Genomic DNA, 21,769 nt, shown 5'->3' on the forward strand with positions numbered 1-21,769 from the left:
TCCACTAATTGCCTGTTAAATACTTCACACATGTTGTTTAGGAGAACATCATTATGACACCTTCCTGTGAACATTTACAAATAACATTAGCAAATAGCAATTTCTCAATTAATTGCAACCATTTCTAAGTATATACCTGTGAAATTTGATCTGCTCCAATGTTGAGGGGGGATTTTCCTCAATCACTAATATATCTTTTGTCTTCAAACTCTTTATTTCTTCCATGGCTTGTTCAAAATGTGGTACAATAATGGATGTGGCACACTTCCAGAGTTGGTCTGTGAATAGCTTGCCCTTCTATTGAAGTTTCATGTTTTCACTGATATGCCTAACATAGTACATGTGCTCAGCAGAAGGGAATATCTTTGTGATTGCTGGTAGGATGCCCTACAATTGAAAGATATAACACATTAGTGATGGATAAAGTATATATATATATATATATATATATATAACCTAGTAGCATAAACTTGGAAACATGCATACCTTCTATTTGTCTGAGATAAATATGAAGTTATATTTAGGGGACAAATCCAAGTCATCTCTAAGTTATTCTAGCAACCATCTCCATGAACTTCTTGTTTCAGCCTCAACAACGCATAGACCATTAGATATATTCCATTATTACCATCAACACCAACTACAGGCATTAATGTCCATGAAATCGTCCTTTCACGAATGCTCCATCTAACCCTAATATATCTCTCAATCCAGCCTTGAACACCTTCTTTAATGCCCCTAGGCATATGTAGATCCTCTTAAACTTTCGTGTAGTAGTATCAGGATTAGGCTCAGTCTCTACTTCCAACTCCATAGTGGTATCGGGTTTGGTTCTTTGAATCTCACATAGGTAGTCCATTAGAACACTGTATTGACCAACATAATCTCCTCTGAGATTGCTAAGAGCCATTGTTTTAGCTTTTAGCTCTAAAATACTTCATATGGGAGATCTTCACTTCATACTTTTACTCCAAGGACTGTTTAAGGCTGAATTTGGAGTTTTCTAGGTCATGCATCAGTTGGTCAATGATCTGTTGGGAGAGGAAAGATGTTGTATAAGCTGTGATTTCCCTAGGGGGAAGGCATTTATGTGTATCAACACATGCCTTAACCATCCACATGTCATCATGTTTTCCTTTAGATATGTATAGGACCCATGGACATGGTTTCCCACTTGCCCTGACATTTGTGCCTTTACTACTCTCCCCTTTGTCTTTATGCAATGATGGTATTTTCCCCTACGCACTACCTTAATCCTCTTTTGGTCATTCTTCACAAGTCTTATTTGTCCTCTAGTTTTAATAACATGTATTTGAACGGCTTTTTTAATCCCTTGTTTTAGGCCAAAAACTTGTCCAATATACAAACCACAGGAACTTGTACTTCCCTGTTTTGGTGCCTTTTCCCTTAACTTTCTCAGTCCTCTTTCCCTATCACCCTCATAATCATCATCCCTTAATGGACTCTCAAAGACTTCAAGACCAGCTGTAAGAGCATGGTAATCATCCCTTAATGGACTCTCAACCACTTGTTGTCTTCTGTCACTCCAAACCACCCTGCATCTATTTCAAAATTGTTCTTAAATCATGTCAAGTCAATCTCTATTTCATCTGTCTCAATGGCATCTATTCCAAGTTCATCACTTATGTCCATGATGGCATCTGATCTAGATTCATCACCCATGTCCATGTCTGTATCTGATCCAGGTTCATCACCAAGGTCAATGTCATCTAAACTTATCTTATCAACCATGTTGGCATCTATTATGGGATCATTACCCATGTCATTGTTGGTACCTTCAAAAGGATTAAACTCATCAAAAATGTCAAAAGAACTAAGGTCTATGTTAGTATCATCAATATTGCTTCCCAACCCACTGTTATCATTTAATCCAAGCTCACCTATTGTGATAACCGAGTTTCAGACAACACCGGGTGAGGTAACTATATGTGATTGTTTTGATAAAATACGTGTTCGCATGCATGTTATTTAATTAAATGCATGAATCATGTATATATGTGAAAACATGAAAAGCTATGCATACATGAGAGGATGCTGATATATGTGTATATGATAATATGCGTACATGAAATATGATTAAAATAAGTGAAGGTGCATGTGTGATATGTTTATGTGGAAACTATTACTAAAATAAGATATATGCAACCTTCACAATTAAGCAAGGTTAGTTTTAAAATAATAAACCCACCGCCAAGTAAGAGTTTTATATTATTAAAACTACACCGCCTTTAGTAAGCTCATAAAAAGGAATTAAAAGATAAGGTTTATCTTATCCTACTTTTGAAAAAGTATTTTGAGAGAAAAAGGGGTTAGTGTGGCGGTGGAAGTGTTCTTGACAAGAATTATTGCTCAAAAAATTATTCGAGGAATTTGTGTTGTTTGAAGAAATTGTTATGTGTTTGAATTTGCAAATTTGTGGTTATAAGGTGAGTTTTTGATACTAAAGATCTTTAAATAATGATATTTGAAATCTGTGGTTTTGATGTTTGATTTTTGAGAAAAAGAATAGTGTAAACTGTTTCTAACAGTTTAAAGATGAGCCTTTATGAATATGGGTTTTGGAATCTATTTTGGAAAGATAAAGCAGATTATGTTGTTTGAAACAAATTTGGAATGATATCCTGTTTCAAGGATACAAAGGAGATTTTGGGTTTGGAAATAATATTGAAAGAACTGGCTGTTCTTGAGTTTCAAAAGTTTTAAGATAAAACTATTTTTAAGCCATTATTGGTTAAAAACTATAGAGGATATTCCTTCAAAACGGTTGTGACTTCGGTCTGTCTTCGTTTGGATTAATCTATAGATTTTGCGGACAAAACTATGAAGGATGTTTCATCAAGACGGTTGTGAATTTGGTATGTCTTCGTTTGGAACTAATCCATAGATTTTGATGAGGAAATAAGGGTGGCATATCAAGGAGAGGTGTACAATGGGATAAGGGTGGCATACCAAGGAAAGGTGTACCTTCGGCTATAAGGGTGGCATATCAAGGAGAGGTGTACCTTTCGATATAATGGGTGGCAATTGTGTGTCGTTATTATAGCTCTTGCTATTATGTCTCTTAAGATTACAAGAGATTTGAGTTCTTACTTCTTTGTGATTTGAGGACTCAGAGATGTTGCTCTTATTAGAAATGATAGTATTGATATTATTGAGGAGGGAAAAACTTGGCTTATGGCCAATGGTTTTTGGATAAACTCTGTTTTGGAAAAGTGTTTGATTTATGAGGAATCAGAGAGGCTCTGGTTGTTTCTTGAAAGAAACCAGAGGGGCTCTGGTTGGTCCTCACAAAAGAACCAGAGGGTTCTGGATGATGAATGAAATTTTTACAAGTCTTTTTGCAAGCTTTTATTTAAACCAGAGGCTCTGGATCTAGATAGGAGCTCTGTGTCAAAATTATGTTTTTAAGGATGTTTTAAAGATTTTTTATACTTAGAACTTTTCTCACAAGGAAAACAGACCAGAGGGGATCTGGTTGGCCTGCGCGTTGAACCAGAAGCTCTGGTTGGTCTTACGAGCTAGAAGCTCTGGCTTGTAAAACCAGAGCTCTGGTCATACAAGATCATTTTAATATATGTCTTTATACTTGGGAAAGCTATTTTAACTGTTTATGGTGTTAGTCTATGAACATTTATGAGGATTTTATTTGAGTAAGAAGCTCTGGTAGAGGAACCAGAGGAGCTCTGGTCCTTTTGCTTTATAAAATATTTTCTAAGTCTGATCCTTGGAACCAGAGGACCGATGAACACAAATAGAATGTGGATTTACATTTTATTATGTGAAATGATTTATTTCAATAATGTTTTGGTGATTTTCACCCTGCAATTACATGGAAAAAGGGATCTCACTAGACCTTCAGGTCTAACCCTCATTTTGTGTTTCAAATATATATTGCAGAAAATGCAGAGTATAATGATAGTAAGGGAAAAGGAAAAATGTGATTTGTTTCCCTATGTGCATAGCTATATGAAGACCAATGGATGTGTTTTGGAAATTAGATATTATGTAGTACTAGAGCACGTATTTTGAAATTTTTGGGTTGTGTATTTTGTAATGTAGACTCTTGTACTTTGCACCTTTGTGGGGAGTAAAAATGTATTCTCTGTTTAAGTTATATGTTATATACAATGTGAGTTGGGGGTGTTACAGAAGTGGTATCAGAGCCTGAGTTTAAGGGATGTAGGTATTCACTTGCATGATACATAGACTTAAACTGTTTCATTGCATATTAGGGGTCTCAGACATAGTTAGCACCTTTGAAAATAAATATGATAAGTTAAGAGATCAGTGTGTAAGGTATATTCGGATTACAACTAGCCAATGTAATTTTGAATCTACAGGTACATAACTGAACTTGGACAGTTCATATATATTTGGCAATGTGGAAATGTGTTTCTTAACATATAAATTTACAGATGACTAGTAGATCCAGAAGGTCTGAAAGGATCACTCGTCCCAATCCTAATAATGAAGAGGATTCTCCTATTCTTGCTCCCATTGGTACATCTGAGGGCAGAGGGAGAGGCAGAGACAGAGGGCAAGCAAGAGGCATAGATAGCCAAACAGAAGCCCATCCAAACCAAGGAGAATCAAGTTCTGAGAACATGAATCAAGAGCAGATATCTCATCTTGAATATGTGACCAGAGTCATGTTGGAAGAAAAAATGGGAAAGCTAAGGGAAACCTTGACTTCAATTATGGGGATTCCTGCCAGAAATGAAACTGGCAGAGTTGAAGTTAATCCATCAGTTCCAGTTATCAATAATAGAGAAGGAGATATCAGCATGTTATTGACTTGTAAACCACCAACCTTTTTAGGGGAAAGAGATCCAGTCAAAGTTATGTGCTGGATCAAGGAGATAGAATCTGTATTCAATACCATCCAATGTGTAGAGACAGATAAATCCAAATTTGCAGTCTCTGTATTGAAGTCAAATGCATTATTCTGGTGGGAGGTAGAATCACTAGCCAAAACAGACATCCTACATACATTGACCTGGGCAGAATCGTTAACAGATTTAAAGAGTAGTTTTGTCCTAAAGCTGCTATATGATAACTGGAAGAAGATTTCTTGAAGTTAGAGCAAGGAACCAGATATGTTCACGAGTATACAGAAAAGTTCATTAAATACTCACGGTTTGCTGAGTACTATATTTCATCTGAATCAAGAAAGGTGGAGAGATATATTTGGGGATTAAAACCCTCAATCCGAGAGTTTGTAATAGCCATGAATCCGGCTACATTCTCTTTAACCATGGATGCAGTAGAAGTAACCGAGAGAAATAAAAATCGACAAGAGGAAGGGAAAGTGATAGAGAAGAGAAAATGGGAAGGGCCATCAACAAGATATAGAAGGCCGAAAGCTATGGAATATGGAAACAAACCTGTATAAAGAGTTAGTGAAAAAGCTTGTCCACGATACCATCAAGTTCATCAGAATGATTGTAAAACAGACCCGAGGAAATGCTACCAGTGTGGTGAGGCAGGTCATTTGTCCTGATAACTGCACTATTATGATTGAGGGATGTGAGCTACCGATCAGACAGTTTCCTATGCCCATGAAAGAATTTGATATAGTAGTAGGGATGAATTGGTTGACAGAAAATCAGGCCAACATTTTTTTGTGATAAAAAGATGATCAGAATAATCTTGCCAGACAGAGGGACAATTGTTATATATGGTAATCATCAGAATCATCATACCGGTCTGTTAACCATGATAAAAGCCAGGAAGTGTATTCAAAAGAGATGTCAGGGGTTTCTAGCCTATGCAATTGATACCAAGAAAGAAAAGAGGAAGCAAGATTGATTCCGATTGTGAATGAATATCCAGAAGACTTATCCGGATTACCACCAGACAGAGTTATTAAATTTGGGATCGATTTGATACCGGGAGCAGCACCAGTAGCCAAAACACCGTACCGATTAGCTCTATCTGAGTTAAAAGAATTGGTTACACAGTTAAAATATTTGCTCGGTAAAGGATTTATCAGACCTAGCACTTCGCCGTGGGGAGCTCAAGTTCTCTTTGTAAAAAAGAAAGATAATTTTATACGCATGTGTATTGATTACCGAGAGCTGAACAAACTGACAATAAAGAACAAATACCTGTTGCCAAGAATTGATGACTTGTTTGATCAACTAGTGGGAGCTAGTTACTTCTCAAAGATTAACTTACGATCGGGCTATCATCAACTCAAAGTTACAAAGGAAGATATTGCTAAAACAGCTTTTCGAACCTGGTACGAACACCATGAATTCTTAGTTATGCCATTTGGTTTAACTAACGCACCTGCAGCCTTTATGGATTTGATGAATCGGGTGTGCAAATAATATCTTGATAAATTCGTTATTGTATTTATTGACGATATTCTCATATACTCTAAGACCAAAGAAGAGCATGCAAAGCACCTTCGATTGATACTCGAATTTTTGAAAAGAGAAAAGTTGTACACAAAGCTGTCAAAGTGTGAATTTTGGTTAAGGGAAGTTCAATTTCTTGGGCATGTTATATCAGAGACAGGGATAAAAGTGGATCCGGCAAAGATTGAGGAAGTTGAAAAATGGGAAGCACCAAAGACTCCATCTGAAGTCCGAAGCTTTTTGGGACTGGCAGGCTACTACCGTAAATTTATTCAAGATTTTTCCAAAATAGTCATGCCACTAACCAAATTAACTCGGAAGAATGTCAAGTGTCAATGGGAGGAAGAATACCAGAAAGCTTTCCAGTTACTGAAAGATCATCTTTGCAGTTCTCCGATATTATCCTTACCCAATGGAACAGAAGATTTTGTGGTATATATTGATGCTTCAAAGTTAGGTTTGGGTTGTGTCTTGATGCAAAGAGGAAAAGTCATATCATACGCATCCCAACAACTGAAGGATCACGAAAAGCAATATCCAACTCATGATATGGAATTGACAGTGGTGGTTTTTGCATTGAAAATATGGAGACATTATCTCTTGGGAACCAAATGCCAGATTTATACCGATCACAAGAGCTTGCAACACTTGTTCAATCAGAAGGAATTGAATATGAGACAACGTCGATGGATTGAACTCGTTAATGATTATGATTGTGAGATCCTCTTTCACTCGGGAAAAGCCAACATGGTAGCCGACGCTTTAAGCGAAAAAGAAAGAAGTGGAACTATCAAAATCGTAGCGATGAGAATAAACTTAACTCCCGATCTTCATCAAGAGATTTTGAAAAATCAGTAAAAGACTGTCAAAGAGGATCAAATAAAGTCAAAAAGATTGGGTAAAATGATTTCCACCCTGGAACCAAATGATAAGGGAATTTTGTGCTTCCAAGGTCGGATATGGGAACCATGTTATGGGAATACACGAGTAACCATCATGAACGAAAGCCACAAGTCTCGCTACTCAATTCATACAGGTACCAATAAAATGTACAAAGACTTGAAACCTTTCTATTGGTGGCCAGGATTAAAGAAAGATATCACGAAATACGTGGAACGATGCTTAACTTGTTTTACAAGTTAAGATTGAGCACCAAAGACCCTATGAAAATTTGCAATCCTTGGAAATTCCAGTCTGGAAGTGGGATCACATCACGATGGACTTTGTCATGAAGTTGCCCCGAACCCCGAAAGGATATGATGCAATTTGGGTAATAGTAAATCGTCTAACAAAGTCCGTGCATTTCTTGCCGATAAAATAAACCTATTCTTTGGAAAGGTTGGCTCAAATCTATATCAAAAAAATTGTAACCAGACATGGTGTTCTGCTGTCCATCATTTCTGACATAGACAATCTTTTTACTTCAAAATTTTGGGAAAGTCTGGAAAGAGCTTTGGCATCTCAAATTCGGTTAAGCACAACTTATCATCCTCAAACAGACGGGTAAAGTGAAATAACTATCCAGACTCTTGAAGACATGTTGAGAACCTGTGTTATAGACATCGGGGGATCATGGGATGATCACTTGCCATTGATAGAATTCGCTTACAATAATAGTTATCACTCCAACATCCAAGCGGCACCGTATGAGGTATTGTATGGAAGAAAATGCCGAACGCTGTTATGTTGGAATGAGGTAGGTGAAAGGCAACTGATAGGTCCCGAGATTGTTCAAGTGACTTCTAAAAAAATTGAGCAGACTCGTGCAACAATTAAGACAGCCCAGGACCGTCAGAAAAGCTATGTCGATAAGCGACGAAAACCGATTGAATTTAACGTGGGTGATTTTGTAATGTTGAAAGTATCTTCGTGGAAGGATGTTATGAGATTTGGGAAGAAAAGTAAGCTAAGCCCAAGGTATATTGGACCATTCAGGATTTGCAAACGGATTGGGCCAGTAGCTTATCAATTGGAACTATCAGAAGAGCTCAGTCTAATTCATAGCTCCTTTCATGTGTCAAATATGCGCAATTGTTTGGCCTATCCAAGTTTAGCAATATCGTTTCCAAAAATTAAACTGGACAATAAACTAAATTTTGTGGAGACACCAGAGGCTGTGATAGACAAGAGAGTCAAAGTACTAAGAAACAAAGAAATCAGTTTGGTAAAGGTACAGTGGCGTTATCACAAGGGTTCAGAAGCAACATGGGAATTAGAATCCGACATGAGAACCCGATACCCTTGGCTGTTTGGTTAAATGAATTCCGGGACGAAATTTTTTTGAGGGGGAGATAATGTGATAACCGAGTTTCAGACAACACCGATTGTGGTAACTATATGTGATTGGTTTGATAAAATAAGTGTTGGCATGCATGTTATTTAATTAAATGCATGAATCATGTATATATGTGAAAACATGAAAAGCTATGCATACATGAGAGGATGCTGATATGTGTGTATATGACAATATGCGTACATGAAATATGATTAAAATATGTGAAGGTGCATGTGTGATGACATGTTTATGTGGAAACTATTATTAAAATAAGAAATATGCAACCTTCACGATTAAGCAAGGTTAGTTTTAAAATAATAAACCCACCGCCCAGTAAGAGTTCTATATTATTAAAACTACATCGCCTTTAGTAAGCTCATAAAAAGGAATTAAAAGATAAGGTTTATCTTATCCTACTTTTGAAAAAGTATTTTGAGAGAAAAAGGGGTGAGTGTGGCGGTGGAAATGTTCTTGAGAAGAATTATTGCTCAAAAAGTTATTCGAGGAATTTGTGTTGTTCGAAGAAATTGTTGTGTTCTTGAATCTGCGAATCTGTGCTTATAAGGTGAGTTTTTGATACTAAAGATCTTTAAATAATGGTATTTGAAATTTGTGGTTTTGATGTTTGATTTTTGAGAAAAGAATGTAAACTGTTTCTAACAGTTTAAAGATGAGCCTTTGTGAATATGGGTTTTGGAAACTGTTTTGGAAAGATAAAGCAGATTATGTTCTTTGAAACAGTTTTGGAATGATATCCTGTTTTAAGGATACAAAGGAGATTTTAGGTTTGGAAATAATATTGCAAGAACTTGTTGTTCTTGAGTATCAAAAGTTTTAAGATAAAATCGTTTTTAAGCCATTATTGGTTAAAAACTATAGAGGATATTCCTTCAAAATGGTTGTGACTTCGGTATGTCTTCGTTTGGAATTAATCTATACATTTTGCGGATAAAACTATGGAGGATGTTTCAACAAGACGGTTGTGACTTTGGTCTGTCTTCATTTGGAATAAATCCATAGATTTTGATGAGGAAATAAGGGTGGCATATCAAGAAGAGGTGTACCATGGGATAAGGGTCGCATACGAAGGAGAGGTGTACCTTCGGCTATAAGAGTGACATATCAATGAGGGTGAACCTTTGGATATAAGGGTGGCAATTGTGTGTGGTTATTATAGCTCTTGCTATTATGTCTCTTAAGATTGCAAGAGATTTGAGTTCTTACTTCTTTGTGATTTGAGGACTCAGAGATGTTGCTCTTATTAGAAATGATTGTATTGATGTTATTGAGAAGGGGAAAACTTGGCTTATGGCCAATGGTTTTGGATAAACTCTGTTTTGGAAAAATGTTTGATTTATGAGGAATCAGAGAGGCTCTGGTTGTTTCTTGAAAGAAACCAGAGGGGCTCTGATTGGTCCTCACAATAGAACCAGAGGGTTCTGGATGATGAATGAAATTTTTACAAGTCTTTTTGCAAGCTTTTATTTAAACTAGAGGCTCTGTATCTATTAGATAGGAGCTCTGTGTCAAAATTATGTTTTTAAGGATGTTTTAAGATTTTTTATACTTAGAACATTTCTCACAAGGAAAACAGACCAGAGGGGCTCTGGTTGGCCTGCGCGTTGAACCAGAAGCTCTGGTTGGTCTTACTTTTTGAGCCAGAAGCTCTGGCTTGTAGAACCATAGCTCTGGTCATACAAGATCATTTTAATATATGTTTTTATACTTGGGGAAACTATTTTAACTGTTTATGGTGTTAGTCTATGAACATTTATGAGGATTTTATTTGAGTAAGAAGCTCTGGTTGGCTTAACTAGAAGCTCTGGTTGGCTTAACTAGAAGCTCTGGTAAAGGAACCAGAGGAGCTCTGGTCTTGTTGCTTTATAAAATATTTTCTAAGTCTGATCCTTGGAACCAGAGGACCGATGAACACAAACAGAATGTGGATTTACATTTTTATTATGTGAAATGATTTATTTGAATAATGTTTTGATGATTTTCACCCTGCAATTACATGGAAAAAGGGATCTCACTAGACTTTTAGGTCTAACCCTCATTTTGTGTTTCAAATATGTATTGCAGGAAATGCAGAGTATAATGATAGTAAGGGAAAAGGGGAAAATGTGATTTGTTTCCCTATGTGCATAACTATATGAAGACCAATGGATGTGTTTTGGAAATTAGATATTATGTAGTACTAGAGCATGTATTTTGAAATTTTTGGGTTGTGTATTTTGTAATGTAGATTCTTGTACTTTGGACCTTTGTGGGGAGTAAACATGTATTATCTGATTTGAATTATATGTTATATGCAATGTGAGTTGGGGGGTGTTACACCTATTATGTAAGTTTCATCAACATTGCTTCCCAAACCATTGTTTCCATTTAATCCAGGTTCACCTACTATGTTAGTTTTATCCACAATGTTTCCCAACTCATCATTGTTATTTAATCCAGGTTCACCTACTATGTTAGTTTCATCCACAATGTTTCCCAACTCATCATTGTTATCTAATCCAGGTTCACCATCCACATGACTTGCATTTGCATTGCTTCCCACACCACTATTTGTTGGTCCCTTGAGGGTCTACAAGATAAGTAAAACAGTTTGTAGAAGGGGGGGATGAATACAAACACAATATTTTCAAATTTACAATGTATATTGATAAAGAAGATCAATACAAATTTTATAAGACTGTTTGCGAAAAGATAAGGTAAGAAAACCTATCTAAACAATCTTTGGTTACACACAAATTCTTAGCAAAAGAGAAAAGAAATGCTGTAAAGAAAAGTTCCTTTACTTAAGCTAGGAAATGCTCAAAGTAAAAATTAGGTTTAGAGAGTGAGTTGCGCGCACTCTACATGGAGAAGAAACACTCCTATTTATACCCAATGCATTAAATGTTCCTTTAATACAAAATGGTAGGGTTAGAGTGCGTGTCAAGCCTTAAGAGGAAGACTTGTTCTTTGCTACACTGAATAGTACAAAAACCACTATTCATGAGCAGACATCCTTGCCTAAAGTTGGTGGACAATAGAATCGACTAGTCGGCTCCATACTGTATTAACTATTAGAAAGGGTATGGTTTTGTCATTTGTGTGCATAAGGACAAGACAACAACAATCGTGCTAAGCAAGCCTCCTTTGATCACTTAATGCTGGAATAACCTGAAGGTCTCTTCAGCATTCGCAGAGGCTTGAGTAGTCTTCACACATATGTAGACAGACTTGTAATCACTAAGTACCGCTTCAGATCACGTACTCGCTAGTCTCTAATCTTCAGTTTCAGTCTCCGACATTAGCTAAAGGTTCTTTGGTGTGAGTGTTGTCTTTTTGAAGTATCGTTGTCTCTGATTGAATTACAAAATCACTATCCGAATAACCGACTAGGTCAAAAGCTGAACCTTTAGGGTACCAAAGACCCATGTTAAGAGTTCCCTTAAGATATCTGAATATGCGTTTGACAGGAATCAGATGGGATTTCTTTGGTTCAGCTTGATATCTTGCACATAAGCAAGTGGAGTACATGATATCGGGTCGGCTAGTTGTTAGATACAGCAGGGAGCCGATCATTCCTCTATAAACAGTAACGTTTATAGGCTTTCCATTTGTATCCTTGTTGAGAGAGAGTGAAGGAGCCATTGGAGTCTTCAAAGATGAACTGTTGGATAGATCAAACTTCTTTAGCATGTCACGAACATACTTACTTTGATTGATAAAGGTACCTTTATCTGATTGTTTGATCTGGAGACCTAAAAAGAATGTTAGTTCTCCCATCATGCTCATCTGATATTCTTTCTTCATGCGTTCAACGAACTGAAAACATAAAGAGGGATTAGTGGAACCAAAAATAATATCATCGACATAAATTTGGACTAGAATGATGTGACCCTTAACTTTCCTAAGAAATAAGGTCTGGTCAATCTTTCCACGAGAGAATTTCTCAGAGATGAGAACAGATGAAAGGGTATCGTACCAGGCACGAGGAGCCTGTTTTAACCCATAAAGAGCTTTATCCAACCTGTAGACRTGGTTWGGATACTTAGGGTCAAGAAACCATGGAGGTTGTTCAACATAAACTTCCTCTTGAAGTTTTCCATTAAGGAAAGCGCTCTTTACATCCATTTGAAAGACTTTGAAGTCTCTATGGGCAACAAAGGCTAGAAAGAGTCGAATTGCTTCGAGTCTAGCCACTGTTGCGAAGGTCTCGTCATAGTCGATCCTTCTTGTCTATAACCCTGAGCAACAAGCCGAGCCTTGTAGCGGGTTACCACACCATCTTCATCCAACTTGTTGCGATAGACCCATTTGGTGCTTATCACTGATTTGTCAGATGGACGCGGGACAAGGTACCAGACTTTGTTCCTATCAAACTCAATGAGCTCCTCTTGCATGGCAAGGACCCAACTTGGGTCAGAGATAGCATCATTGATTTTCTTGGGTTCAACTAAAAAAAGAAAGTTGACAAAGAGACAGATATTACCTAGACCACGACGTGTCTTGATACCTGCATCTGGATCACCAAGAATTTGATGAATTGGATGGTCTTTAGTCCATCGCTGAGCCGGTAGAGGAATTTCATCTGAATAAGCGAGTTCAGGAACAGAAGATGAGACATCAGCTGCAGTATCTTCAGCAATAGGGACTATCGCTAAAGGAGCCTCAGATTCAGCGACTGAAATGGATTCAGAAACTAAAGGCATTTCATTCACTGAATGATCAGCGTTTGAAGTAGAAGGAGGAACACAACTAATGGGCACGACAACGATTTCTGAAGAAGATGCGTTGGAGTGACCAGGTGTAACTGGAATGATGAGTGGATCATCTTCAGCTTCAGGAGATTCATTGTTGAGAGGGGCACTGTAGGAAGCTTCAGGTTGTCCATAGTGAGAGAACATCCAGTTTTCTAATTCATCCTCATAATTTAAGATGGGTTTTGAATTACCTGATTGGGATTCGTCAAAGGTGACCTGATTGGGATTCGTCAAAGGTGACATGAATAGATTCCTCTATCGTCTGTCTTCGTTTGTTGAATACTCTGAAGGCTTTGGATACTGAAGAATATCCAAGAAAGATTCCTTCATCAGCTTTGGGATCGAACTTTCCAAGTTGGCCGCGATTGTTGAGAATGTAACAAGTACAACCAAATATGTGAAAGAAAGCTTATAGAAGGCTTTCGTCCATGGAAGAGTTCATAGGCCGTCCTCTTGAACCTCTTTACGATCAGCGATCGATTTTGAGTGAAACAAGCGGTGTTGACAGCTTCAGCCCAGAATTGAGTAGGGAGATGGGATTCGCTAAGCATTGATCAAGTAGCCTCAATGATTGTTCGATTTCGTCTTTCAGCGACCCCATTCTGCTGAGGAGTTCTCACTGAAGAAAAGTTGTGAGAGATTCCCTTGTCCTCAAAGAAGTTATCCATAGTAATGTTTTTGAATTCAGTGTCATGGTCACATCTAATAGATCCTACAAATAAGATTCTCGATCCTTACCATGCTCAATCGATAAGATAGGGGTATCGACAAACGCTTACTCGGAGAATGTTTTACTTAGTAAATCTTTAGTAAACACCCCATAGGTTTGATTTACTTTGAAAGAAAATCACACATGTTGTATTCCCAAAAAATGCACTTGAATTTTATGCATTCTCTTTATTGCATTTATGAAAGAGTTTTGGTCATTCTATTACTATTGAAAGAGAGGCTTGCGTTGGAAGAAGGCATGTATGTATGCATACATCTTCAATGTGAGTACAAACAACTGTTTTCTAGTAAATATCCACTTAAGGTGTGTTGTATTCCGAAAACTTCCACCCCATTCAAGAAAGACTCTTCTCCACATGAAAGAGGATCATAACATGTACTTGATGTTTCTAGAATGTTCCTGCGTTAACCTTACCTTGTATGTTTATAAGCCAAATCTTAAGTAGATACCAACAACATATAGATTTGAGTAGTTCATTCATTACATTTACATAGAAGAATAGAAGAATGAATACATTTCATTAGACCTATTCCATTATTATGCCATTAGAAATGAATCCATGATTCTTAGTTTAGATAAAGTCCTTCATTGGATCATCTTGATGGACCTTTTTCATCCTGTATGCTTCCATGTCTTCAGCCGTCACCTGCAAACACAAAGTATATGTGTGTGTGTGTGTATATATATATACATACATATTATATAATCATTCAATTCCATTCCATACCCCTATCTATCCCTACTAAGCTTAACTCTTATTCTCACCGCAACCCAACCCATCTCTACTTTTTGTCATGTATACCAATTCAAATACATCAATACAAGAGGTATTATATATGTATATACATGGGACTAAACCATATGAATAATGAAATAATATATACCTCATCATTCCACTTGACATTGTATTTACGTTTCCTTTCGTCTTTCTCTTCTCTCCTCCTCTGCTCCTCCTATCCACATCAATGGCACCAATCAGTAACATTAACGACAACTTACTTGCTACAGGTTTAAACATCATAAATAAACAGCTTTACATGTCTAAGATAACATAACTCACCTTCTTAAGAGATTCAGCCAGTCTCCCTTGGTCCAAAACCAAATCATCAGGTATGTCGGTTCCCCAGGTAGCAAGCTGCTTCTCCTCAGTTGGGGCAATCACATCTGTGAGAACAATATCAAATCATAAGCAAATGATTTTTTCAACATCCTCTGGCAACGAATAGTAATAACAAGTGCATATATAACAAGTATCTGGTATGAGCTTCGATTTAATTGTAAATGAATCAGAATAAAAGTTACGGTTTAAACCAAAACCCAATTAAGACATTGTTGCCAGTACACTTATTAATAGTATCAGGCGTGGCTTGAGCCAGTGAAAGTAAAAGCCCAACCTTCGGTAGCCTCTTTACGGGCAATGTTGGCCTTCATAAGGTCTGCTGCAGCTTCGGCAGCTTCTATTCCAGCAGTACCTGTACAATAGCTGTTCCTAACAAACTGTTTGCAACATTTATAGCCCCATTGATGATCCTTCCACCATGAACCCCAAACGGTCGTGTGGTTATTGATGTAAACATCTTCTTCATATTTGCTCTTGGGAAGGGCCATTTCCTGCAAACACAAAAAGACTCACATCTATACTACAAACTATGTCACTTTATGATGAAGACTAACTGTTTCTCCTTTGGAGAGTGAACTAATTTAGCAAAGTTATAAAAGAGAGAGCTGCAAATTAAATTAAAATTATACAACATAATCAACATGCAGTAGCTAGCTGGTCTCTTTATCAGACCTTCGACAGGCTTCCATCAGGCACAGTCCACAAAGACATTAGCAGAAAACAAAAATGAAGATTCAAAATATACCTGGCCCTTTATGATCCTACCAGCACGATCATACTCGACTTCCCTTTCACTTTGTCCCAGTAAGAGCTCTCTTGGAAGCACTTCTTCAGTAGCTGCATTGCCATACTTCTCCACAATCGTCTCCTTCACTTTGGACTTCAGTTTCTCTTTATTAACCTTATAATTCTTGTACAACAATTCAGCTTGAGAAGGAGCTGCTTGCATATGCACATCATTCCCCTTCTCAAATGCTTCCCAAGCATGTATATTCAGTTGCTTGAACTCCAAAGCTTGACCACTTACTCTGTTCTGATTATCTCCCTATAATGAAAATAGAAGAACAATCAGAATACAAAATTGATCAATAGAAATAAATCCAAGACAACATGAAACTATTAACACCACTCACAGCATAGAACTTTTCATTTGGATCCATATCTGGAAGAGGATCCTCACGCATGGATCGGGTTTTAGGATCATAATGGGCAGAATTGACATCAAGATTAAGCAGATACTTTGCCGTATCTTCTCGAATACGCAGATTCCTAACAGTCCCTGTGCTCCCACCACCAGTAGTACGCACACGTTTCTCAACCTTAGCAAAGTCCATCTGTTTACTTTCATCAACCTTGGCTTCATCCACCTTTAAAGCATCTTCATTGTCCTCATCATCACTAACTTCCACATTTTCACTATTATTCTTCTCCTCTAGCTTTTTTAGCTGCTGGTCCTTCAAGAACTTTTTCCGAGCTTCATCCCTAGCTTCGTATCTTTCAATAACATGAGCATATGATGCAGCATCATATCCATTCCACCGGTCCCTTTTTCCATCATAATCAAGCTCAAAAGTCTCTATTTTCTCATCGGGTGCAATATTTTTACTCGTCCACTTTGCCCCCAATTTCCGAGGCCTCTCCATGCATGTCTTGGTTGTGTGTGTCATGGCTCCACAACTGTGATAGTCAGTCATATACAAAGGTTATGAACTCGTCACAAGTATATTTACACAGAGAGACAGATGACCAAGTAACACAAACTTTACATTCATTGATCCAAAACAAAGTCAATAAGAGCAAAAGCACAGAAAAGAATAACTACCAAAAAAGTCAAGAGAGGAAGAGTGAGAAACAAAATCATAAAACCATCCCTGAACCATTAGCATATGATATTTTACAAATAAGCACACAGTCAATGCAACTAGTCAATATGTTGAGGCGCTGAATAACTTCAAAGAATATATCCACACAGAAACACACAAGGGTAACATCAGAATACAGGTAACCAAGAAGAAGTGTAGTAAGGACTAAAGACCATATACATAAAACAACTCGCTTATTCTTTTTTATAAACATGAGTGGTCATACATAAAAAATGTGCTAATGCCTAGGCTACACAACACCAATAGTTGATACCACAGAGACACTCAACTACATGATCCCATAAATTTGTATCCAGTCGCTGATGATAATTAAGCTCAATAGGTATGGGGTTCCTCTCCTTATTGTTCCAGCAACCTGAACAAATACAAACTGATAACAAGAAAGTTCCAAAAGAGGTAAAAAAAACTGTTTTTATTGTCTTTTCAGGGTAAACTTAGAAGAGCTTGAACAAATTGATAATATCTTTGAGCATGTACAATTGTCGACCAATTTCTCCACCTCCAAATAGAAAATTAATTTTAAACGGGGCCATCTATTGCTTCCCACTCTTTCCTTTGCCACCCAAAAGCCATAATGGCAATATTGAAAAAACTACGATGACAACCATAAGATATAAGAAAGGATAGTAAAGTACACTAAAATTTATGCAGGTTGTCAGAACTTTGTGTAGTCCGTCAGAAGTTCACATAAAACACAGTACACAATTATGCAATTTTTCCTCTTCAATTCTCACTTCCTTGCTTCTCAGTTGACTATAATCTAAGATGATAGACAAAGGAGACCCTTTGGCTAAGATCCTCCAACCATCTAACCAATACCATATAACATCTGGATTTCCCATGTTCGCATTTGAAATGATAATTACCTACAGATGTACAACAATCCCAAAACCCCCCCCCCACCCCCTTTTCAAATTCAAAATAAATCTACAACTAATAAGCATTTTGTGAAAAAGAAAGTAATGCTGCCACAACAATCACAAGTTAACATTGTAAAGAATATATCAGAATAAAATAAAAATACAAGCGAAAAGTACAGAACATCCATTGGACAAAGCACACAGAAAGCAATTAATAAGGTAGAAGACAATTTCCTTACTTTTCACAGGCACCCTTCCTGTACTTGTCTGCCTGGTATATTTTTGCACCTCTGTCATACCATGATTTTGTATAATTTGGATCTGATTTCCATTTCCTTTGATGTTTCAAACTCTAATGGAATAGAAAATGAGTTTCAGTTAAATGACCCACAAAAAAATGTACCAGGCAACAGAACTAAGAGCATACCGGTCTCTCTGCATTGAGATACCAAGGAGCAGATGACATATACTGAGGAATATGGGGATTGATCTCTTTTCCATCTTCATCAACCTCAGCTGGTGCAAGTCCAGCTTTACGTGCTTCTTCTAGTTCCATCTGCTTCCGGTGGTCCTCCCGGGATTTGAATGCCACTGAAACAAAACCAAATACAATATACAACATCAATAGATTTGAAAAGGAAAGATAGTACAATTTCCCTAAAGTTTTGACCTAATCAAACAGGTAATTAAAAGCATAGATCATAGCATCTTGAGAGCAAATCCAACAGCAGAAGTGCAGAACATAGTATTCTGTTCAACATAACTGAATCACATTCCTTGAGTCAATCAACTTACATCAGTCTATGGCACGTTGAAATAACACAAAAGTGCTGAGAATGACAGTTCTTCCCAATCATCAAATCACAACAGACCAATCTCAGTGTACATAACTGTTTGGCAATTGCTGAATGGTTTGGTGCAGAATGATTAAGTTGTCAGAATGATTAAGAGGCTCTCATGATATAGAGCAAAATGAAATATAATTGTTTGGTAATTGTGTACAATGAAATTAGGGCTCTTAATGGTTAAAGGAGATCCAGGATACAAAATCATTCAGAGGGTTTTAGAACCATTAAGAGACAGACTTTTTTCTTGCCAAACAAGATTCACCGATTCAGAGGTTGTCTCTTAATGGAACTATTAAGAGGTAAACAAACAACCATATATTTAACTAGGAAATTCTTTTTGTTTTTAGTCTCATCATTAGACAATCTAGTCTTTGTTTCAAGTATATTTAGAGAAAGAAATGATTATATTTACTCTGCGCAAAGTTTCCTCCCATGATATGAGTTACTAATCCTTGAGGTGCGATGATTTACTTTACGGGCGAGGTCTCTGGTTCAAGTCCAGGATGGCCCCTCTCTTTCAAGAGGATTTGCGGCATGTCAAGCCCTGGTAAGGTTAAACTAAAAAAAAGACTATTTAGAAAACTAGTCAATGGTGGCCCTGGTAAGGTTCTTTGCTTTGCATCGAATTAAACCACATGCTCCATCGCTTGTGCGGGCCCCCGTCAATTCCTTTGCAGCCGTTTCCAGCTGTTGTTACCCTCCCAAGGGCAGGTTCTTACGCGTTAATATTCAAATTGTTCTTTTTTAAATTACAAGAATTCTTGGCTCGAGGCATTTTCTCCACCCCTTCTTACCCTGAAAAAACAGTGTCACCTTACGTCCTTGAACCGATAACCATCTTTCGGCTAACCTAGCCTCTTTATTTCTGTTGGAATTTTCTTGGTTACCGTCTTTTTTCTTAAGACTGAAATAAAGGATTTTTTTGGAAAGTGTTAACTAATTACTAGTTACCAGAGTAAAACATAGTCAGTAGCTAGATATGGATAAGGGGGCATGGCATACATATGGTGAGCTACAACAATGGTTTTTCGATTTTTGGCAAGTCTCATGATCATCCAATAAGAAGGGTTTCATAGGGCCCTCCCGGAATTCCTTCTAGAGCCTGTTGAATAATTTCTATGTACCAATAGGCAGCAGAGGGGAAGAAGCACTACACCTAGGAATCAACAACACGAAATTTTTTCATATTTCTAATATTAAACAAAAGGATTCGCAACGTTCCATCTGTTCCTGAATAGCTTCTTTCAAAATGACTTCTACTTCCCTAATAAAAAATATAGCTCCATGAGCAAAAGCTCCTGTCATGATGAATCCTGTAATCGGACCTGCTTTTTACATATCTCTCGTTATTTGGGACCCTATTCACCTCTTTGGGCACTCTAAATTGAAGGAGCTCTTAATTGGTAAAATAATTAGCTTTAACTCTACAAGAGTTTCAAAGGTAAATGTCTATCGTGTTGATTGTGTAACAGAAAATTTTGCCAAAACTTAACTTGCAAGAAGATTTTACATTTCGAACCTGATAAGTTTAGAATAAAAACAAACTCAAATAGCCTAGAAGAACCACAAGTAAGACCGATTGTTATAGTTTATTTCATAAATCAGTAATAATTTATGTCTGTATTATGTTGTTGCCTGCAGATGACACTATTGTGAGTTTTTGTTCCAAAACCTTTAAGTAGTAGATTTGAACCCTTTTCTGATCCTTGCATAAATTATCCGACTTCTCTTTTTGATTGTATTAAAGGGAACAATCGGAATTTCATATTGGCACACTACATTTTGTTCATCTCACAGTTAAATATGGGGAACCTTCAAGTCGTTTCATGACCAAAAGGCCATTTAGACTAGAATTTAGAGGTCAAGGTCAACATCTAACTCCCTATCTGACATCACTGAAGCAAGTAGAAACATATAAAAAATACGAACTAGAAATCAATTCCGGTTAACAAACTTTCGCATCTTCTTCACAGACAATGGAGGTTTTCAAGGTTCAAATGCCAACTGCAATATCTCACGAAACCTTAAAGTGAGTTACAAGAATTATACGTATCAAACTTTGCGAGGGCCCAAACGGTAGCATGAGAAATAATTAGAACAGGAAGAACCACAAACAGCATAAAACTTTAGAATCTGTGGATAGAGAAACAAATTTTAGGAGCAAGTAAATAACTACGAACCTGATGCCGTCGCCATGCTTAATTTCCTTCAGGAGCCGAGGCGGATACAGATATCTTTTACCTGGTGGCACAAAATAATCTTTTCACATTCAAGAATTGAGAGCTTCAAAAATCAATAGTAATCCAAAATGCTAATTACATAGATAGTAAACAAAACAATACTTCTTCCAAAAGTAACAAAATTGTTTTGGTACCTTCAATCAATTTATGGTTTTTAGCGATTGATCGATTTATGGTTTCAGCAACTGAACCATTTAGGGTTCAGCAACTGAGAGACGAGGGCTGGATTGATGATGGTGGTGATCGTCGGTCGGTATTGGTGAAGGAGAAAGCAGTTTACAGGTAACGGGGATTCGTAATTTGGTAACGATACCCCTATCCTACAAATTTCGTAATTTTTAGAGTGAATTACACATTTGGTCCTTATAGTTTACTAGGGGAAAAGGACTCTATGGTTTACATTTCATAACGTACATTTTGGGTAGGTATGAGAATGAGACCCGCCTCATTGGGGAACCCGGTGTACCCGTCCGACGAGAATGAGAATTCCTTACGAAACCGAGGATGAGGGATGGGAACAAGGATCTCTGAAAGTTAAAAACCAAGGATGGGGACGGAGCCGTGTAACGTGGTCCTCGTCCTGTAATACATGAAGAGAACAAGTAACATATTTGATATATTCATATATATGACCAGTTGAATTATGTAAATTAAGAGTTGATTTATAATACGTATA

The 21,769-nt window shown here is 37.2% G+C and overlaps 1 protein-coding gene across 2 annotated transcripts; it reads right to left on the reverse strand.

Moving 5' to 3' along the window:
• Nucleotides 1–14,577: 14,577 nt before the first annotated feature.
• LOC112514468 (pre-mRNA-splicing factor SLU7-like) lies at nucleotides 14,578–21,352 on the reverse strand. 2 transcript variants are annotated; one of them, XM_025120953.1, is made up of 10 exons: nucleotides 21,228–21,352; nucleotides 21,034–21,094; nucleotides 18,433–18,596; nucleotides 18,245–18,357; nucleotides 16,396–16,939; nucleotides 16,008–16,307; nucleotides 15,537–15,753; nucleotides 15,203–15,306; nucleotides 15,027–15,095; nucleotides 14,578–14,788 (listed from the first exon to the last, which is right to left on the reverse strand). In XM_025120953.1, the coding sequence occupies exons 2-10, from the start codon at nucleotides 21,047–21,049 to the stop codon at nucleotides 14,714–14,716; spliced, it is 1,602 nt and encodes a 533-aa protein (XP_024976721.1). In that variant the 5' UTR covers nucleotides 21,050–21,094; nucleotides 21,228–21,352; the 3' UTR covers nucleotides 14,578–14,713. The 2 variants fall into 2 exon arrangements, with proteins under 2 accessions (XP_024976721.1, XP_024976722.1); XM_025120954.1 differs by having other exon boundaries at nucleotides 21,034–21,112.
• Between the last annotated feature and the right edge of the window lie 417 nt (nucleotides 21,353–21,769).

Source organism: Cynara cardunculus, assembly GCF_001531365.2.
Source record: "Cynara cardunculus var. scolymus isolate 2C chromosome LG 6, CcrdV1, whole genome shotgun sequence".
Classification (NCBI taxonomy): Eukaryota; Viridiplantae; Streptophyta; class Magnoliopsida; order Asterales; family Asteraceae; genus Cynara; species Cynara cardunculus.